Source organism: Pristis pectinata, chromosome 7, assembly GCF_009764475.1.
Source record: "Pristis pectinata isolate sPriPec2 chromosome 7, sPriPec2.1.pri, whole genome shotgun sequence".
NCBI lineage: Eukaryota > Metazoa > Chordata > Chondrichthyes > Rhinopristiformes > Pristidae > Pristis > Pristis pectinata.
In genome coordinates this window covers 77,054,688-77,074,510 of record NC_067411.1, presented here as the reverse complement: position 1 = coordinate 77,074,510, position 19,823 = coordinate 77,054,688, and the positions used below count along the sequence as shown (strand labels likewise).

At 37.8% G+C, this 19,823-nt stretch overlaps 1 protein-coding gene across 1 annotated transcript in view; it reads left to right on the top strand.

Moving 5' to 3' along the window:
• The window catches only part of vps13a (vacuolar protein sorting 13 homolog A), a 283,508-nt gene extending 265,547 nt beyond the window's left edge, over window positions 1–17,961 (top strand). The window contains 4 exon segments of the mRNA XM_052020712.1: window positions 3,893–3,978; window positions 11,368–11,491; window positions 13,235–13,309; window positions 15,415–17,961. Coding sequence (XP_051876672.1) covers window positions 3,893–3,978; window positions 11,368–11,491; window positions 13,235–13,309; window positions 15,415–15,480 — 351 coding nt within the window. The 3' untranslated portion in view covers window positions 15,481–17,961.
• Window positions 17,962–19,823: the final 1,862 nt, after the last annotated feature.

Sequence of the window (19,823 nt, the reverse complement as noted above, 5' to 3'; positions counted from 1 at the left end):
ATATCCTGGTGAATCTCCTCTGAACCTTCTCCAATGTAGTCACATCCTTCCCATTACTCTGGTAACCAGAACTGTGCACAATATTCCAGCTGTGGCCTAACAAATACCTTTAAAGATTGTATCACAACCTCCCTGCTCATTTACTTTGTGCCCTAGCTAATGAAAGCAAGCATTCTGTATGCCTTTTTCACCAATCTATCTACCCATATCACCACTTTCAGGGATCTTTGGACTTGTACACCAAGGTCACTTTGTTCCTCAATGCTCTCTAGAGCCTTATCATTAATGGTATTTATCTTACCCTTATTAGACCTCACAAAAACATCACATCATGCACATTGGGATTAAATTCTATCTGCCATTGCCCTGCCCAGCTTTCCAAGTGATCAATATCATTCTGAGCCTTAGAATATCCTCACTATCAACAACACCAATTTTCATGTCATCTGCAAACTTATTAATCATACCTCCTGCATTCACATCTAAATCGTCAATATAAATAACAACAGCAAGGGTCCCTGCACTGATTTCTGTGGTACACCACTGATCATAGGTTTCCAGTCACAAAAGCAACCCTCCACCATTACCCTCTATCTCCTATTACCAAGTCAGTTGTTGGATCCAATTTGCCAAATTGCCTTGGATCCCATTGGCTCTAACCTTTTGAGCTAGCGTTCTATGTGGAACTTTGTCAAAGACCTCATTGGAGTCCATGTAGACCACATCAACCGCAGTGCCCTCATCAATATATTTAGTTACCTCTTCAAAATAAACTCAATTTAATTAGTTAGACAGGATCACCCATCAACAAATCTATGCTGACTATCCCTGATGAATCTCTGCTTTTCCAAGTGTACATTAATCCTACCCTTCAGATTTTTTCCAATTATTTCGCCACACTGACATTAGACAAACTCCCTATAATTGCCCTGTTTATCCCTGCTGACCTTCATGAATAAAGATACCATATTTGCTGTTTTCCAATCATCTGGCACCTCAACTTGACCAGCCAAGATTTAAATATCTCCATCAGGACCCCAGCAATCTTCTCCCTTGCTGCCTGTAGAAGCCCACGATACATTTCATCAGACTCTTGGGGATTTGTTCACCTGTATATCTGCTAAGACATCTAATACTCCTTTAATTTTAACTGGCTCTAGAAATTCACTGTTCTAAATGAAACTTCCAATTCTGGACGGGCCCCACTCTTTCCTTGGTTGTCCTCTTGCTCTCAATACACTTCTAAAATGCCTTGGGATTTTCCAGAGTCCTACTTGGCTGCTCTTTCCCTTTGTGACTTCTTTCTTTAAACAACCCCCTGCCCTCCCTACATGTCAGAGGGGCCTCTCCCATTTTCAGTGCTCTATACCGACTATGTGCTTTTTGCTTCTTTATCAAACCGTCAGCATAAGATTTCTTTATTAGTCACATGTACATCGAAACAGTGAAATGCATCTTTGTGTAGAATGTGCTGGGGGCAGCCCGCAAATTTAATCACCTTTCCGGCGCCAACATAGCATGCCCACAACTTCCTAACGCGTACGTCTTTGGAATGTGGGAGGAAACCAGAGCATCCAGAGGAAACCCATGCGGTCACAGGGAGAACGTACAAGCTCCTTATAGACAGCAGCTGGAATTGAGATGCTAATAGCCCGCAATTCCTCATGAATATTGAGTTTCAATCTCTTAGATTTGTTCTGAACCTATCCTAATTGATACAGTGGAGGATGCCTTTGCTCTACTAATGATGTTATTAGCAAACGTATCTACAGTGGTTGGACTGGAGAGGATAAGATCAAGTTGGTTTGCCTCTTGTGTTGGTTCTCTCACCAGCTGCTGAATGTCTACTAAGAGATATCTTTCTTGATTGGACCAATTCAACTAATGCTGGTACTACCAAGCCTCTTGTATATTCCATGCCCTTATTTCTTATTGTTTCTTCCATATAGTGTTCAGTGGGCAAGGAAGGGCTATAGATGTTAATCAAATATGTTTTCCTTCCTTGTATGTAATCTAATTCCATGAGACCTCATGGGGTCCAGTGTCAAAATTTAAGGACTCCTAGGGCCATAATTCCTTTAATGTCTGCCACTATGTTACCATCCCTGGTACATCTGTCCTCTGGTTAGAAAAAAATTTCATCAGGTATAAACTTAGAGTCTGGGACGTGAGCAGAAAAATATAATTCCATGAGTTAGGCTTTGCTTGACTAAACTATGAGACATTTCTCCCAATTTAGCCCACCTCCAGTTATATGAGAGGAAGACCTTGCAGGGTCACCTAGACTGGGTAGGCCTTTGCCTTTTCAATACCTTTCCACAACCCAAAAGCCACAAGTCTAGGAGTGCGTGAAAGACTCTTCGCTTGCCTGGATGAACAATAGATTTTTCGATAACGAGAAAATCGTGGGCTTATGGGGTTAGTACAGAAATGTGGTGCGGACATTAAAGGTCAACCACTATCTTATGAATGGTAGAGCAAGCTCAAGGGGCCAAATGCTATATTCCTGCTGTTCCCTCTTCTTGACACAACTCCACCATCATACTCAAACAGCTCAATAATATCCAGGAGAAAGCAGTGCTCTTGATTAGCTCCCAACCACCATTTAGTCCCATCACAACAGGCATACCATAGCTGTCCAGCAAGTCACCAAGTTTCTTCAACAAGCCTACAACTCCTACCATCAGGTAAGGGAAGAGGTGCATGGGAACAATTTCTGAAAGTACCCCTTCAAGTCCAGTGGTTGACAGGAAAGAAGACAGTTTTTGATTTTAAGCAATAAAGTGCCAAATAGAATTTAATCCAGTGAAGCATTCAGGATGCTACAAGATAAGAGAATATATAATAAATAGTGGGATAATGATAAGTGTCAAGGAACAGAGGGACCTTGGAGCTTAATTCAGGTGCAGGAAGGATCTATATAAATAGGAAGGAACTATTTCCCTTAGCCAAGGGGCCAAAAACAAGGGCGCTAGTTTTAAAGTAACAGAAGATGAGGCAAATGTATATAAAACCTAGACAGTGATCGGGGTCTGGAAATTGTGGACTGGAATGGAGGCAGAGGTGGAAAGTCTCACCATGATTTAAGAAGTGTCTGGAGATTATTTGAGTTACCACAATCAACTGAGCTGTGGTTCAAGTGCTGAAAGGTGCGATTAGTTTGGATTGCTCTTTTTGAGCAGCATGAATGGCTCCAGCGACCTAAATCTTATGTGATTCTGTTAAATCTCACAGCATCTTTGAAAAAATGTGTTAATATTGCTGGGTTAAGCTCCTGGAACTCCCCATCTAACAGTACTGTGGGAGTACATCCTCCACAAGGTCTTTAGTTGTTCAAGAAGACATCATCACCTTCTGAAAGAAAATTGGGGGGGGTGCATTATAAGTTGGCCTTGCCACTGACATCCAAATATTATGATCATTATCTTCCTTGTAAACTTTTATTTCTTAAACTTGTATGCCTTAGTCCCTCCCCCACTTTATTTAAAAATGTAACTCTGTTCTTGGCCTATAGCAAGGGTATGACTGGGCTTTTTGTAATTGAGATAATTATTTACTGTCAATTTCTCCCTGGACTTGGAATTTTTTAAACCAAAAAGTGGTCCCTCCAGGAGCTTGTCTGAGATTTAATGAAGGATTGCAAGGATTGTCAACCAAGGCTTCAGTCTTTTCTGTCTGGTTATTAGTACAATGATCATTATTGTTGGTAACTGTTGATTTAAAAAAAAATATACAACTCTTTTCTTGTGGAACAAATTAATTGTTAACTGTTGCTGTATTAGCAAGTTTATATAGTTAATCCTTTACTGCACTCATATTTCCATTATTTTGTGATGCATCCAAAATGAAAAGACTGCCGTTTATTTTACCACCTGTTTTTTTTTTCCCCTAGAAAATTGAAAATGGGAGATTTGCCAAATTGAAGTACTTTTCCCATAAAATGATAAATGACTCTGACTTGTTTATGATCACAAAAAGGTAAGATTTTAAGCATTAGAAGAGTTTGGAAAATCTGCTTTGAAAACTGTGGTTAGTTTTTAACCCACATTTAGCACTTTAACTTAAAAACCTTCTGGTACATATTCAAACTGCTGAAAAAAGAGAAAACACACATTTCCCACATTGACTATCAACGTGCAAGTGGTGCAAGAGAGAGTTCATATTCTTAGATTGTTATATGAGATGGGAATGCTATTTAGTATCAAACTAAATGACCTGTCCCATAAGTGGACTGCCTCTCTCATCCAAAACAAAGATCGCCTTTTATCTGTCCAAATTTATGTAAACATTGTAAGATGCAGGAATTGAACAGAGATCCCTTGGCATTGCATTCCACTTTACAGTAGTCAATCATCTGCAACATACTGCAGAAGAATGTACACACCGTTGAACTGACGATGGCTATAAATCAGTAAGGCACATGTATTTAACATTTATCAAATAAATAACTCCTGTTTGATACAAATGGTATATGTGCAATAATTATGAACTGTGCAATAATACTTGCAATATCAAAATAAAAATTTCTACTGCACTAGCCCAACTTAAAATTGATTGTTGAAGCAGAAAAGCTCACTTCCCTTCAGGGATTTCCTATCCCACCTGTGGAAGAGTTTGCAGTTCCCACACTGGTCTCATTGACCATCTCAGAACCCACAAGTGTGAAAACAAGTCATCCTTGATCCCAAAGGACTGCCCAACAAGAAGAAGGAGATTATCTTACAAAACAGAATGATATCCCTTGATCTTGCTCTGCAATCAATAAAATCATGGCTGATATGACCTTTCTTGCCTGATGCCTACAACTCTTGAATACCACAATACTCCAAAAATTTATCTGTCTCACTCATAAATCTATTCAATGATCAACAACTGAATTACAGTCAAAGATTCATAGCCTTTTAAGAGAAATTCTTTTCTATCTTAAATGGTGCCTCTTTTTGAAACTATGTCCCCTTGTTCTAGATTTTCCCATAAGTTAATCATCCTCTCAGTGGCTATCCTATAAAACTTCCTCAAATCTTGTATTTCAATAAGATCACTACCCATCCACTCCAATAAGCATAAGTTCAACTGTGCCTTGTAAGGTGACCTCTTCAGTTCAGGAATCAATCAAGTGAAATTTCCTTGAATTGCCTCGAGGCATACTTAGAACAAAAGCATATGTAGTATTCTAGGTATGTTTGACCAAGGAACTAGACAATTATAGCTAGACAGCTTTTCCATTTGGTCTCCCTAAGTATTTGCTGTACTTGCATACCTGGCTTTCCCACGTTATATTCCATCCCGTTGCCTTCACACCTATCTTTGTATCATTAGAAAATTTGCTTAGAATACTCAGTCCCTTCATCTAAATTATTAATATAGATTGAAAGTAATTAAGGTCCCAGCACTGACCCCTGCAAAACTCTGAAAATTATCAATTTATCCCAACTCTGTTTTCTGTTAGTTAGTCAGTTGTCTATCCATGCCAATCTATTATTCCCACGTCAAGGCCTCTTGTGCAGTAACCCTTTGTGGCACCTTTTGGAAACCTAAATACACTACGTTTACTGGTTCCCCTTTTTCCACCTGCTAGTTACTTCCTCAAATAACGAATTGCCAAACATGCCAGGTTTATTCCCTTAAATTATATGATGATTTTCTGAATGTCATGCCATTATTTCCTTAGTAATGATCTGCAGTATTTTCCCAAAGGCAGATATTAGACTAATTGGCCATATGGTTCTCTGTGTTCTTTCTCCTCCTTTTCTTGAGTATTTAGTGTTCCTATCTACTGGGATCTTTTTCAGAATCTAGATTATTTTGGTGGCTAGCAAGCAATACATCCATTATCTCTGGATCTTCTTTCAAAATCTTGGGACATAGACCATACTTGTCAATCTTTTGTTCTATTAGTCATTTTCCTCCAATAATCATCGTTTTGATCCACCCTCCCTTTTGCCTGGTGAGTTCTATTATTTGGATGCCTTTTGTGTATTCTAGAATGAAGACAGATACAAGACTGCCATTTCCTTATTTCCTCATGAATTCTCCATTCTCATCCTTTAAAGGACCAACATTCACCTCAGCTGTTCTTTTCCTGCCTTGCTTTTAATGCTTTTATTTTTCTTGCCAGTTTACTTCTATCAACTGTTTTCTCCTTTCCATTTTTGGGCATCCCTTAGTAGTTTATAAAATGTTCCTAATCTTGACTACATGTGGATATATCACACTAAGACTTGCTATTTCACATGGCATACATTTTTCTTGAGAATGAGAATTAGTCATGTAAGCATCTCATAATTGCATTAGACTAACAGGAATTCACAGTCAGTTACAAAATATGCTCTCAACATGCATCTCTATTTGACTAATCTGCCGAACTTTGAATATAATTAATGCTAAACCAAAAGATGTCTGAATTGTTTCTATAGATAAATTCAAAGCAATTTTTTTCATCCCTTGCCAAAATGCATGTTTTAGGCAGTTTTGAAAGGCCCCCCCGCATACTAATGGCAACTCTGTGTGCAGTCTGGTGAGCAAAAAACAAATACAGTTATAGAGCCTCAGTGAGAATGTACCTGGAATATTGGGCAAAGATTTGGTCGACCTTGTATTATAGAGGGTCTTCAACAAAGGTTCACCAAATTGATTTGTGGGATGATTCTTAACAGGAGGCTAAACACATTGGGCATATGCTCTCTCAAAATGAAAGGTGTTCTCATTGGAACTTAAATTCTTTCGTGAACTTAGAGTTGATGCTTTCTCTGGCTCAAATGTCTTGACCCAGGGGTTATAGTGCCAAAATAAGGGGTCAGCCATTCAGGACTGAGATAATAAAGATATTTCTGCACCCAGATGGTCTTGAATCGTTGGAATTATCTGCTCAACTGGGCTCAGTTGGCTCAGAAACTGAGAATATTCAAGGGAGTCATCAATAAATTCTTAGATATTGAGGGAATTGAGAGATATGTGTTTAGTACAAGAAAGTAGTGTGAGGTTAAAAATTAGCTATGATTTTATCAAATGGTAGAGCAGATAAGAGGATCTAAATAGTCTATTTCTGTTTCTCTTGTGTTCAGTAGTAATTGATCATGTTTCCTATCTTCACAAGCCGTTTGTATTTCTAAATGTCTAAGGCAGAGATTCATAACTGTAATTTCAATTTTTATTATGTAATGAGTTTTCAGAATTCAGCTAAGGTGATAATTTTAATTGCTTTGTATTTGTCTGGTACTGTTGGGTGCTCTAAGTAGGTGTTCATATTTAATGTGAGAAAACTACACTAATATAAACTGAAATATACCCTAGTATCCCAAAATACTGCTGATTGGAAATAGATTTCTTATCTCAGCCATAGTTTGTGGGACGAGGAGTGATAACTTGTAAGCATAGGACAGTTGTGTGGCAGGAATTAAGGTAAGAATATAACTTAGTGTAGCCTATGCTCATGAATTTCATAACAAGAAGATGCAATGTAGAAGGCATTTCATCTGCAGTGATACAACAGAATTAAGCTACTAAATCAATCTTGGATAACAAAGTTTTTATAGACTATTCCAATACCACTTTGACTGGTTTTCCATTTTCTATGCTGCATAATTTCAGTCTTCCAATACTCTGCTGCCTTCATCCTAACACACACCAAGTCCCATTCACTCATTACCCCTCTGCTCATTTGATCGTTACTGGCTCCCATTGAGCTTTTTAATGTTCTTTAAATTCTTAACATTTTAAAATCTCTTCTTGCTTGCCTCTTCCAGTCTCCATACAATCCTCCAGGATTTCTGCACTGCTCAATTTCTGGCCTCATGAATTTCCCTTTTTTTCACCTCCATCATTGGCAAGGCTCCAGATATCTTAACTCCAAGCTGCATAATTTCTATGCCTCTATTTCTCTCACTTTTTAAGACCCATCTTAAGACTTCATAATTTAACCAAGCTTTTGTTCTTATCCACCATAAGTATTATTTTCATAATATTTACTTTTGTGGCTAAGTGTAAAATCTTGAATTGTGAGTTTTCCAGCAATGGTCCTGATGATTTGGTTTTCACGTTAGCTGTTTGTGTGATCATAGCATCTCTCTCCAGAATTTCCATTCCCTGGAGGATTGCATTGATATCACATATTTGATGGATACTTGGCTGATGGTGACACCTTTCCTTTAAAGTTCGCAACAGTTGCCCCTCCCAGACCAGTAAATTTTTGACACATTTAACATATTGCACCTTAGCTTCTCCCCTTATTTTTTTTTAGTATATTCCCCACATCTGGATGGTAGCAAGTCTTTTCCCCAGGGTAGGCGAGTCCAAAACTAGGGGGCATAGATTTAAGATGAGAGGGGAAAGATTTAAAAGTGACCTGAGGGGCAACTTTTTCATGCAGAGGGTGGTGAGCATCTATGGAATTAGCTGGCAGAGGAACTGGTTCAGGCAGGTACAATAGTATCATTTAAGAAGCACTTGGATAGGTACGTGGAGGGACGGGGCTTAGAGGGATATGGGCCGAACACAGGAAATTGGGATTCGATGTGTGGGTGCCGTGGTCAGCATGGACTCATTGGCCGAAAGGCCTGTATCCATGCTGTATGACTCTGACTCTCTGAGAATTCTCAACTTATTCCATTCCTCTCACCCCTTTGTAAATAAAAATCCTCATTCCTTAATGCATCACCAAGGTCCTCATTCTTGAGATATTTTCATTGGTCTCCTCCCTCAATGTCTCCAACATAAGGCTTCTCAACCAAGGTAGTTTCTGAGCTCACTGGTCCCAAATCAACCTCGTATCTCGCCTGGATTTTCCACTTCTATTTTGTCAGCCGTGGGCCATGTCTGTTAATTTATTTGCATCCCTCTCCTCTCTCCTAATGTCACCCTTTTATGCCTGCTGCTGGAAATACTCACTCCAGGCTAATTATGACGCCTTCTCAAATTATCAGCTGTCCAGTTGGAAGCCATAATATACCAGAGCATTTCTGCAGCTTCTGCTCTGGTCATTCACACCTTCAGCTCCACCCCCAGTTCCATCAGAACCTTTACTTTCTTACGTCCTTGTATCTCCGCCTGGATTAGATTTTGATCCGATCATCCATTCAAAATGGCTTTGCTGCTTTCTCTTCTCCTAGCCCATGGTTTTAACTTTTCTACAGGATTCAAGCCCTGAACTCAGATATTTCCCTAGTTTCTCTCCTCACCCACTGCCAACAACCCCCCCCCCCCAATATCCTCTACCTGAGACCCAGCTTCCTACTCCACCTTATTCGTACCAAAAAGCTGACCAATCAAAATCCACTATAGCTCCCATGTTGACTGGTACTGTTAAATTGGTCCCTCTCTTAAGACAATCTCCCTGTCCCCTTCAAATAGGCCATCATCAATTTCTGGCTTCAAAAAAAAAAGTTTTGTTCCTCCCTGTCTTGCAGGTTCCCTCTTTTCAAGTCCTTGTGTACTGCCTTCAATCATTACTCCTGCACTCCACATTTGAAGCCCTCCAGTCTGGCCCTCTGCTGTCAGAGCACAAAAAAAGCTCTTAACCCCATATACACAGCCTTATGTTTGTTTTAATTTCTGTAAAATAGTTTAAAAGATGATAAGAAAGAAGTCCTTTTTATTTCCATATTGTCTATCCATGAGAATTCCTTATGTTGGCTACTGAGTCAGCTTGTTGCACCACTTTTATTGGGCAGCACATGCCATCTACAGAAAGCACCAAACTGTAAATCATGATGTGGAAGTGTAAACTTGTGCCCCAGAGCCAGCTTACTCTCTGCAGGAAGGTTTCAAGGCAATGCTGGTTTACACAAGTGTTCAGTGTTTGTAGGCTAAATTTTCTGTTTAACCTCACGAAGTTTCTGACCACATTTTCCTTCAACTGAATTGCTCTCTTTTCCTTAGCCTTGGTCTTTTGCCATTGCTAACTTTTACGTCCCTTCACAATCCTCCATTTCTGGCCATTGTGCAACCCCACTTTTCTTTCCTTCACATTTGCACACCAGGCCTTGGGGTGTGGAATTACCTCTCTTGCTTCATTATTCTCTCTGATTTGCCATATTTACTCTGTGTAAAATTTTATTTGATAATTATTTCTGTTTTGATTAGCACCTTGGGAAGATTTATTATATTGAAAGTGCTACATAATTTCAAGTTATTTCTTGAGAGATTTAAGATTGACTGTATGTCACAAAGAGGGGAAAAATCTTTTCCATGTATTTTGTAATGTACATAATGAAAGTTGAACCATTAGTTGATCTCTTGCTGCTTTGGTCTTGCTACATTCAACTTGATCATCATGGAAATTTAGGTACAGACAGACACTTGAACAGTATAATTGCATTAGGCTGAAATTGGCAACAGTAGTGGAAATGCAGATACTATTTCCAGCTTGTACGGCTAAGTAAAAGAAGTTTGTCTTTGGCTTGTACCAAATGTAGGTATGTAGTAGCAACTGTGCATTGTAGTTTCCAAAATTCTGTTCCAATGATCTTCACATTAGATATTCTGAACAAAATGGAAATTTAGAATTTGAGGTTGTATTTTGTGTATACTGGATTTCTTCTTTTAGTTATGTAGAAATAAATGACAGTAAACCAAGTCAGTGATTCAATATAGGAAAGCTTTTATTATGGATCAAGCAATGCATCTTTCTTGTATTAAGATTCTAAAGCAAATTGTAGTTCCAAGGAACATGCTGTTTAAATAAACTTGCTTATCGTTCAGACCACCTTGAGAGAGATTATTACTCTTCCAGCTGTTGAAGTTGAGATCATTAAGCATTGGGTTGCATGTGATCTTTGGAAATGGAGGATGATTGTTATTCACTTCCTGTATCTTGACGATTTTATTCAGAGAAAAGTATACTCTGGTGCACAGGGAATAAGGTCCCATAAGAGTGATCAGTGACACCGAAATCAATGAAAGTAGGTGAATAGAAAAAGTTAAAATTATAACCGTTTTACCATGGAACACATCCTAAGACGGCAGATTTCAAAATTGTATGGATTTTTGACCTAACTATCCCACACTGTTTCATGCTGCACTTTAAATGCATAAGATTCCCATTTGTCACATTGCCAAATACATAATTTTGCTTATTAATCTGGGTACTCTGAGCAAGACACTGGAGATGCACAAAATTTGTGGGGTTTTTATTCCTATTTTTCCTGGCTATTTCCTAATTATAGGCCAAATTGAGTCTACTTATAGTGGAAAGCTAAAGCATGAGCCAGCCTGGATATTCATTAATACATTTGCCCAATGAGATCAATTCAGTTATTATAAATTACATGCTGCCAGTTCATGTTTATAAAGTGTACTGAATGCTATTTACCATTAATGTTTTTGTGTGCCTTTTGTTAATCTGATTCCATCAAAATTTATTTTTTCCAGTGGTGTTTTTTTTGTAACACAAGGAACATTCGGCCAGTTGACTTGTGAATGGCAGTACAGCTTTGAAGAATTCACCAAGGAGCCTTTCATCGTTGATGGAAGGAGGTTGCGCATTGAAGCCAAAGTAAGAGAATACTTGATTTTGCTTGGAGTATTATAAAAGACTGCATTTTATCATGTTGATTTCATGTATATGTATACAGATGTTGTCAGGAAGTTGCAACAATTCATTCAAACCCATCTTTGACTGTCACTCTCATACAGGAGCCTTGCCTTGCTTACTTTAGATATTTTATCCAGCTCTAGATCATAGCTCTTAGTATGTTTTAACTCAGAACTAATGGCAGCGATAGTGCAGTTGAAAAGGGCGTATTCATTTAAATTAATCACTAAGTATTAGAATATTATTCCTACTGTAGCTTGCATAAACTCTTCCTCAAATGGCTTACAACTTCTTCAATATGGCTGTAGCTACCAAGTTGTCTATTAACACTACTATATCAAATGTTAATACACTTGTCCCTGGTAAACACCTCATTGCACTCGGTGCTTATTCATCTTGGTAAACCCAGTCTTTGCTACTTTAAGCTGAGAAACGTGGATCTGTCTAACAGTTGCTTTATTCAGCCACATCACACCCAGCAGCACTTGTACTCTGCTATCTACATTCAAATCTATTTGCTATTCCAGAATCATCTGATGTGCAAAGATAAAGCTCATTTTGTATGCTACACTACCATCCTCTCCTTTTTCCCCACTCTCTCATCCAACTGCTTTATCACCAAGTTTCAGGCCTTTGCACGATTTCCCTCTTCTCCAAACTCACTGACTGAATCTGTATCTTCAAGTATTTTTGTCCCCATCTCCCTCTAATCTCATCCCTTATTGCCTGTCTTCTAATCTAGTTGAACTGAGATGGTTAATGGTGTCCTTCTCTTTGCTGCTGTGCACTCTTCACTACAGATCAGGTGCTGCTGTTCTAGTCCTTGTTGCCCTTTTTTTTTAAGCAAACTACTACCCCTCCCCTCTCCAATCCTTCAATTTATCACCTTGCAAATCTGTGCTGTTCTTTCTCAGTTTGCATCTTTCCAATTAGGTTACTACCCCTGCTGTACTGCTGAAATTACCCTAACTAAAGCCACATTGCCACGGTTATGACAGTGTGATGTATTATCTTATTTCTCGTTGAGCTGCTTAAAGCTTGCAAATAGCTGAGTATAGCATATTATTGCAAAGCCTCTCCTTCCTAGGCCAGTATATGAACTTCATCTTATCCTTACCTATTTAACTATAACCAAAGAATACCCTGCAATGGCTTCTTATCCTGCTACCATGCATCTTATCCTGAAGGATCATCCTTGGCCTTCTCAACTTTCTAATCTGTATCATGCTTAAACACACATTATCTACAATAATTTTGCTTCCAGACTTGACTATTCCAATACTTTGCTTGCCTTCCATTTCCTACTCTGCAGTAATTTATATTCATCCAAAACTCTGCTACCCATAGCCTCTGCTCACTAACCAGTAACACTGCAATTTTAGATTCCCAGCCGTCTATGGCCTCTTCCCTCACCATCTATGTAAGCTCTTGTAGTTGCAAAATTCTGCAAATTGTATTGGCCTCGTATTCTGGAATTCACTTCCTAAATCTCAGTGCCTCGCTATCTCTTTGAAAGTGCTGCTCCCTCTTTGATTCCAGCTATTGGTTCTTTCTTAGACTCGTGACACCTTGTGATGTTTTAATACATTAAAGGAGGTATATAAATACAGTTTTTAAGTTATGCAGGTCATATTTTACAGGCAACAAACATTGCTTTGTTTGGGTTATTTATTTCAGTCTAACATCTTCCCTATTTTCTTAAAGGAACGGGTCAAGTCTGTCTTTCATGCAAAAGAATATGGAAAAATTGTAAATTTCAGATCTGAAGCTGATGCAAAGGTATTGCTTTTTTTTTTAAACTGTATTGTCAGCAAGACCCATTGAAACTTCCAGGGGTGAATTGTATTAGGTGATTTATAAGTTCATTAATTATTAGATTCAGATTTGCCCTCGTTTTGACCTGCATGCCCCTCCCTTCCCACCTTTTCCCAGGTGACTTGCCTGCCTTCATTTGTATTATGTTTGATTAGATTCTAAGATCCTACCTACAGTCAGACCTTGAGCTGTTGAGACTGAAGTTAAGGAGGGTGTGGGTGGGTGTCTTTGTTGAACGAGTAATGTGAACAGATGCAACATTTGTCAGACCAGAGGGCAGGATTGCAGGTCTTAACTCAAATACAATGCAAACTGACTTTTTTAAAAGTTGTTGTATTGTTAACTAGTAAGTTTCAATGGAGCACAGGAAACAGCAGAACCAGGTAAGTTTCAAAGGAGCACAGCCAACCAAAGAGAGTGTGGGAACTGAAGCCCTACTAAGTGGGCAGATCAACTGGGGCGCACAGCAAACATTATCTGGTGAGCCAGAGGATTTCTGAATGGTCGGATAGCAGATTATTGGAGTTTTACTCTCTAAATAAACAAGTTCAAAATGGGCCATAGGTGAGACAAAAGAAATTAGGGATGCTCAAGTGACCAGACTTGGAGGAATGCAAAGATCAGAGGGATTTAAACATAATTGAAGATACCTTTTTCATGGTGAGTTTTCATGGTGAGATTTCCTGCATTAGCTCCATTTCCTTCTACATTGTGCCTGTCTAAATGTCTCTGTCTCCACCTCCTCTGGAGAGAGTTCCAGATATCTACCACTTTGTGTGTGTAAAAACAAAAATCAAATCCCCATTTTAAATTCCTTCCTTTCACCTTAATGTGCCTCCTTTTTTTTTCCATGATCCTACCATGGGGAAAAAAATTCTAACCATCTATTCTATCTGTGCCTCTTAAAATTTTATATTCCTTTAACAGGTCACCCTTTAGCTCCAGGGAAAACAACCTAAGCCTATCTCTCCCCATAACTAATGTCTTGCAATCCAGGCAACATCTCTTCTTTACTCCTTCCAGTGCAAACACATCTTTCCTATAGTATACTGACTAGAACTACACACAATGCTCTCTAAGTGTGGTCTAACCAGTGTTTTGTAAAGTCACAACATCCCAACTTTTATAATCTATGCCCTGACATGTGTTGCCACTTTCAGGGAACAATGGACTCAATCCCCAGGGTCCCTCTATTCATCAACTTTCTTTAGCACCCTACCATTTACCAGATAAGTCCTCCTGTTATGACTTCCCATATTACATCACCTCACACTTGTCAGGATTAAATTCCATCTGACAACATGCCACCAACTTTCCATCTGATTTATATTGTGCTGTAACCTTCCTTGCTATCCACACCACCACTAACTTTCAACAATCTGCTGGAGGAACTCAGCAAGTTGAGCAGCACCAGTGCTTGCAGTGGGTGTGGGAAAGAGTTGTTGAATTTAGATCAAAACCCTGCATCGAGACTGGGAGTGGAGAGGTGAGATGGCCAGTATAAAGGGGAGTGGTGAAGGATGACAAGCAGGTTGAGGTAGGTAGAAAAGGGGGTGGTTGGAGTTGGGAAACGGGCAGGTAGATGATGGATGGAGGCAGAGAGAAAAAAGGAGAGACTTATGGAGCGAGATGGAGACAGCTGATAAGCAGGAATACAAAGGCTATGTGTTGGAATCCACCTTCACCTCTCCTCAGTCCACCAATCACTTCAGACTCACTCACCGCTCCGCCTCTCCTTTGTATCCCCTCCTTTACCTCCAGCAGACAGTTTGTTGCTTCAGATTCCACATCTGCAGTCTCTTGTGTTACCACCAACTTTCATGTCATCTGCAAATATACTAATCAAGTCATTAATATAGATCATAAACAACAAGGGTCCCAGCACTGATCTCTGCACTACACCACTGATCACTGGCTTCCAATTACAAAAGCATCCTTCAACCTATTTGACTATTCAGAAATGGTTATTCTGTTACTCCTTCTAACATAATTAAAACCACAAACTCACATTAATTGAAATAAATATCTAATTTTTATATCAAAAACTTAACATTCTTTATCCCCCTCAGTGGATTCTGGAAAAACTGCAAGAAGTGAGAGAAAATGGACCGCATGATCAGCATCCAAAGACATGAATAAGTGTTGCAAATTTCATAACAATTGTGTATTATCTAGAATTTTATTTACTAATTGAACAGAACCTTGTAAACAGCAATATGGGGATTTGTAATCATGTATATTTTAGTCCCTCCATTGTTGTTCAGCAAATTCTAATGGGAATTTAAAACCTTCAACTGTATGATAACTACTATTGTAATTTTTTTATTTAGTTAATATTCATCAGTTCTGGATGCTAAAGCATAAATTATTTTGGATTCTTCCAAAGAGAATTGAAGCATTTTCAACTAAATAACTTGCAGGCACCGACTGTATTTGCCATGGCTAATAAAGCCTTTACTGATAGAGTGTCACTTTATAACAAATGTGCCAACATTTTCGTCATAGTTGGGCTATATTCAGTGACTCAATTTCATATTACAAAGTAACTAGAGGAATCCAGATATTTGACACCTACTTTAAAAATTAAACTGAACTTGCTTGTAAGGAAAATATGCATTACCATATTTTGAAACAGTAAACAAGTAAATTTCAAGAATATTTTTTTTTGCAAAGCTGGGAAGAATTAGTAAAACAACTTAATTATTTATCAATTAAATCACAATGCCCTCTGATTTCCATTGCCTTTTAGTAGATCTATATACAGATCATGCATCATAGATTGGCACACAATTACCTGATGTATTCTTGTAAATACTTAATCATACTCCTTAGTAAATACTCTTAAAGGCTGTATTGCACTTAAGTTTTAACTGCAATCAAAACCAACTTGATAGTGAAAAATCCAGCTGATCTGGACAAACACTTTCTTTCTATGCTTAATCTACTCAGTATAATAGAATCCCTAATGCATTGAAAAAAATCAATACTTTGAAAGATTTTGTCAACTGTTGTTTTCCAGAAAATCTTTTGTATTAATTCCAGAATGCCTCATGTGCTCCAATTTGTCTATCTCCATCTTTTCAATGTTAAATCCATCCAGAAATGTATATAAGAAAATAGCACTTTTATTTGAATTTGATCTTAGATACCTTTGCAAATCACACTTACTCATTTATTCAAGTTTTGTTTTTAAAGCATAATCATGCTTAACTGGTTTTAAATTGTCTTATTAAATAATAGAATATGCAATTTTCTACAATTTTCATTTTGTAGATGCACTCTCTTGTTTGGGGAAAAATGTTGCTAATAAGATTTTTTTTGTGCTTTTTCTGTTGTCCCAAGGCAGTATTTTTTTTCACAAAATAAACCCAACAGCAGTAAAATGATGAAGTATAGGTTACTAGTATCAGTAACATTTATAACTGCACAATTGTACCCTTTCAAGAATTTCACACTTTTTTCAAGAATTGTTTTCCATTTTGCTTGAAATCAGAGTTACAAGTTTTACATGTTGTCATGTCTTGATCATCAGTAAGTTAAGCCTACCCAAACAGAAATATGGTACCAGCATTATCATGCATCCTTTTTAATATTGACTGGCATGTGCAGTGAAGTGGCTATTTTGATAATAACATTGTATTTACATTAAAGCTTAAATTTTAATTCCTATAGATTGTATTGTTCAGTTTGCAAAGTGTTTGTAGACTGGGAGGACAGGTTCATGCTATACAGTGGTGTGATCTAATTGTCATAATCATGAGTTTCAAATTCCAACATAACACATGGGGAATTTAAATTCATTTAGTTGAGAAAGAAGCTATCATCATATTGCCCATGAAACCAGCATATTATAAAAACACATCTAATTTCCCAAGGTCTTTTAGGGTAGGGCAATATGTTGTTCTTAATTAATTTGGCCTAAATGGAACTTCAGAACCACAACTGTTTGGTCAACTTGATTGAATTTCAAAGGCAATGAGGAATAAATGCTGGCTTTGTCACCCTCAACCTGATTGTCTCTTTAAAAGTAGATAGCCATTCATGGATTTAGATGAAATCAATCCACACAAGGTTTTGAATAATTACTAATGAAGTAAGTGGCAAAGTTGGTATATTTGTAACTTCCATAGAGAAGTTCGGAGGATGTTGCTATACGGGCACCAAACCTCAATGGTGGGATACGAGTCCCTGCTTGTGCTTCTTACTAAGAAATAGGGAAAAGTGAAAATGTCTTTTGTAGCAGCTACTTCCATGCACCTGCAAGTTCAAAATCATGCAATGAGGCCTTAGGGCCAGAGAGTTAGATGTAGGAACAAAATAATGTAAAATCTACTCTCCCAGCTTAAAAATTGTTGGATCCTGAGAACTTAAGTCTCAATTAGCAAAGTCTTCCTTTGCAAATTCTGTAACCACAAAGAAGACTAGTTGATATTTTTCTTCGTCCTGTGCAATCTGCTGCAGAAAAAAAATCAAACTCCTCAAATTCACTCTCCCATTAAGTGTATTAAAATTAATGCAGGTGTAGAAATTAATGTATATCATTTGCATTATGACAGCTCAATAGACATGTATTCTTCCAACAACTGTTTCTATTAAACAATGGCTAAGTTAGAGAATTCAGTCATGATTTATTATGTTTCAGAGCGGCCTCTTGTATTAATTGGTGTTTTTTTTTAAACATTATACTGCACCATGGGTGCCTTTGAGCAACAGGAAATAATGAAATTTACTAATGTACATTGTAAGTGTACTGCACTGTAGTCTGCATTATTCATAGCGTTTCTCACCAGTAATGCAAAGCTGACTGAATATTGGACAAAGCAGTAATGTTGTAGACATTAAACTATTAAAACTTTAACTGTAAGGGACAGTTTTTCCTCAGAATTACAAGCTTCACTGCATCCAAATAACTTACTTATAAGCATATAATGCCCAGGCACAGAAGTGTAAATGCTTTCACATGATCTTTCCTGGTTTTCTGTGGATTTTGACAATGAATGAGTTGGAGAACCCAGGCCAAAATATTCAACCCACCCCATTCTTTGGGAATGCTTTTCTTTGTAGCCTAAATACTGCCTTGAGTGTATTTCAATAAAAAAAAAATTCCTTGAACACTCCGAACAAGTGTGTGTAGCTGTGTCTCAGTGATTTGGTTGCAGTGTTACTTGACTGATCTAAACATGCAGAACAGTTTGTTAATTGCATGCAAAATCTGTTTGCCTGAAAGAAACAGAAGCTACTTTATAATCTATTAATAAAGAGAAATGGTCAGTACAATGCAATGTAGAAAAGGAACTCTGCAACTATAAATTCATGTCTCTTACCTGAATAGCATGTAAAGGACATGCTCTTGCTGTTGCTTGTATTTAGGAGAAATTCTAAATTCTGCAAATTAAAAGCAAAGATTGCAAATAGTTGAAGTGAGATTAAAAACACAAAAATATTGGAAATATACTGTTGCTGAGGCAGTATCTTTGCAGAGAACTTGAAATGTTGTTTCTCTTTAGATATTGGCAGGCCTGCTCAGTTGTTATTTATGTATTCAATCACATTTCCCAAGAAAAGTAAAACTTGATTCACTTTTTTTTTTGGTTTGTTAATTCATACCGTACCATATATTCCATTGGGTTAAAGATCATTGCAGGAAGAGAACTGGAACCTCAATTTGTCCTTGGATAGGAATGACTGGGAACTCACAGACTATGTACAATGGCAAGTAAATTGCACAGTAATTTATCTGCTCATGGAGAAAAACATCTGGCACTATGGGGAACCTGCACTGCCACTTACAAGTAAAAGCCAAGTTTTCGTAAGTTAACAAGGATCATCAGGAGTCAAGGTTCAAGCAGAGTGTTCAGTTTTGATTGTATCAGGTCTTTTTATTGTACCCAGCAGCATTAACTTACTTTCTCAGGTTTGAATATCAAGCCTCAGAAGAATTTATTTTTTATTCACCACATTATTGACCAGCAGCAAAGTTCAGATAATTGCACCTCTGACATGCAGGCAAAGTTATTGCAGGAGCTGATCCTGACACAAGCATAATGAATTATTTAAGGATTTTTATATGATCCCAAAACATCACCAAATGCAACTTCTCTTATAGGAACAGTTAATTCCTCAGGAGAGGATGTCAGCAGAAAAAAAAACTTAAGAATAGGCTTTCCTTATAACCTTTACCATAGCATGGAAGGCCCAAATTTGATGATAATTCAAAAAAATATTCTCTGCATAAGTCCAAAAGTAAAACACATCACAATCTACTGTAAATTCTTGCTATAACCTAACCAGAGGTTATAAATGGGCTGCCTAAAACTTATTTACTAACCAGCAGCAAGTAAATAATCTTGCTTCAAGTTAGTGACCTGAAAGTTTTCAGTTTGTTCTTGCTAAGTATACATTCTGATTCAGTGCTCAAGTTACAAAATTCAAAGCTGCACATTGGATCCTTGGTTTTAGTATGTTGTCTGATGTAACC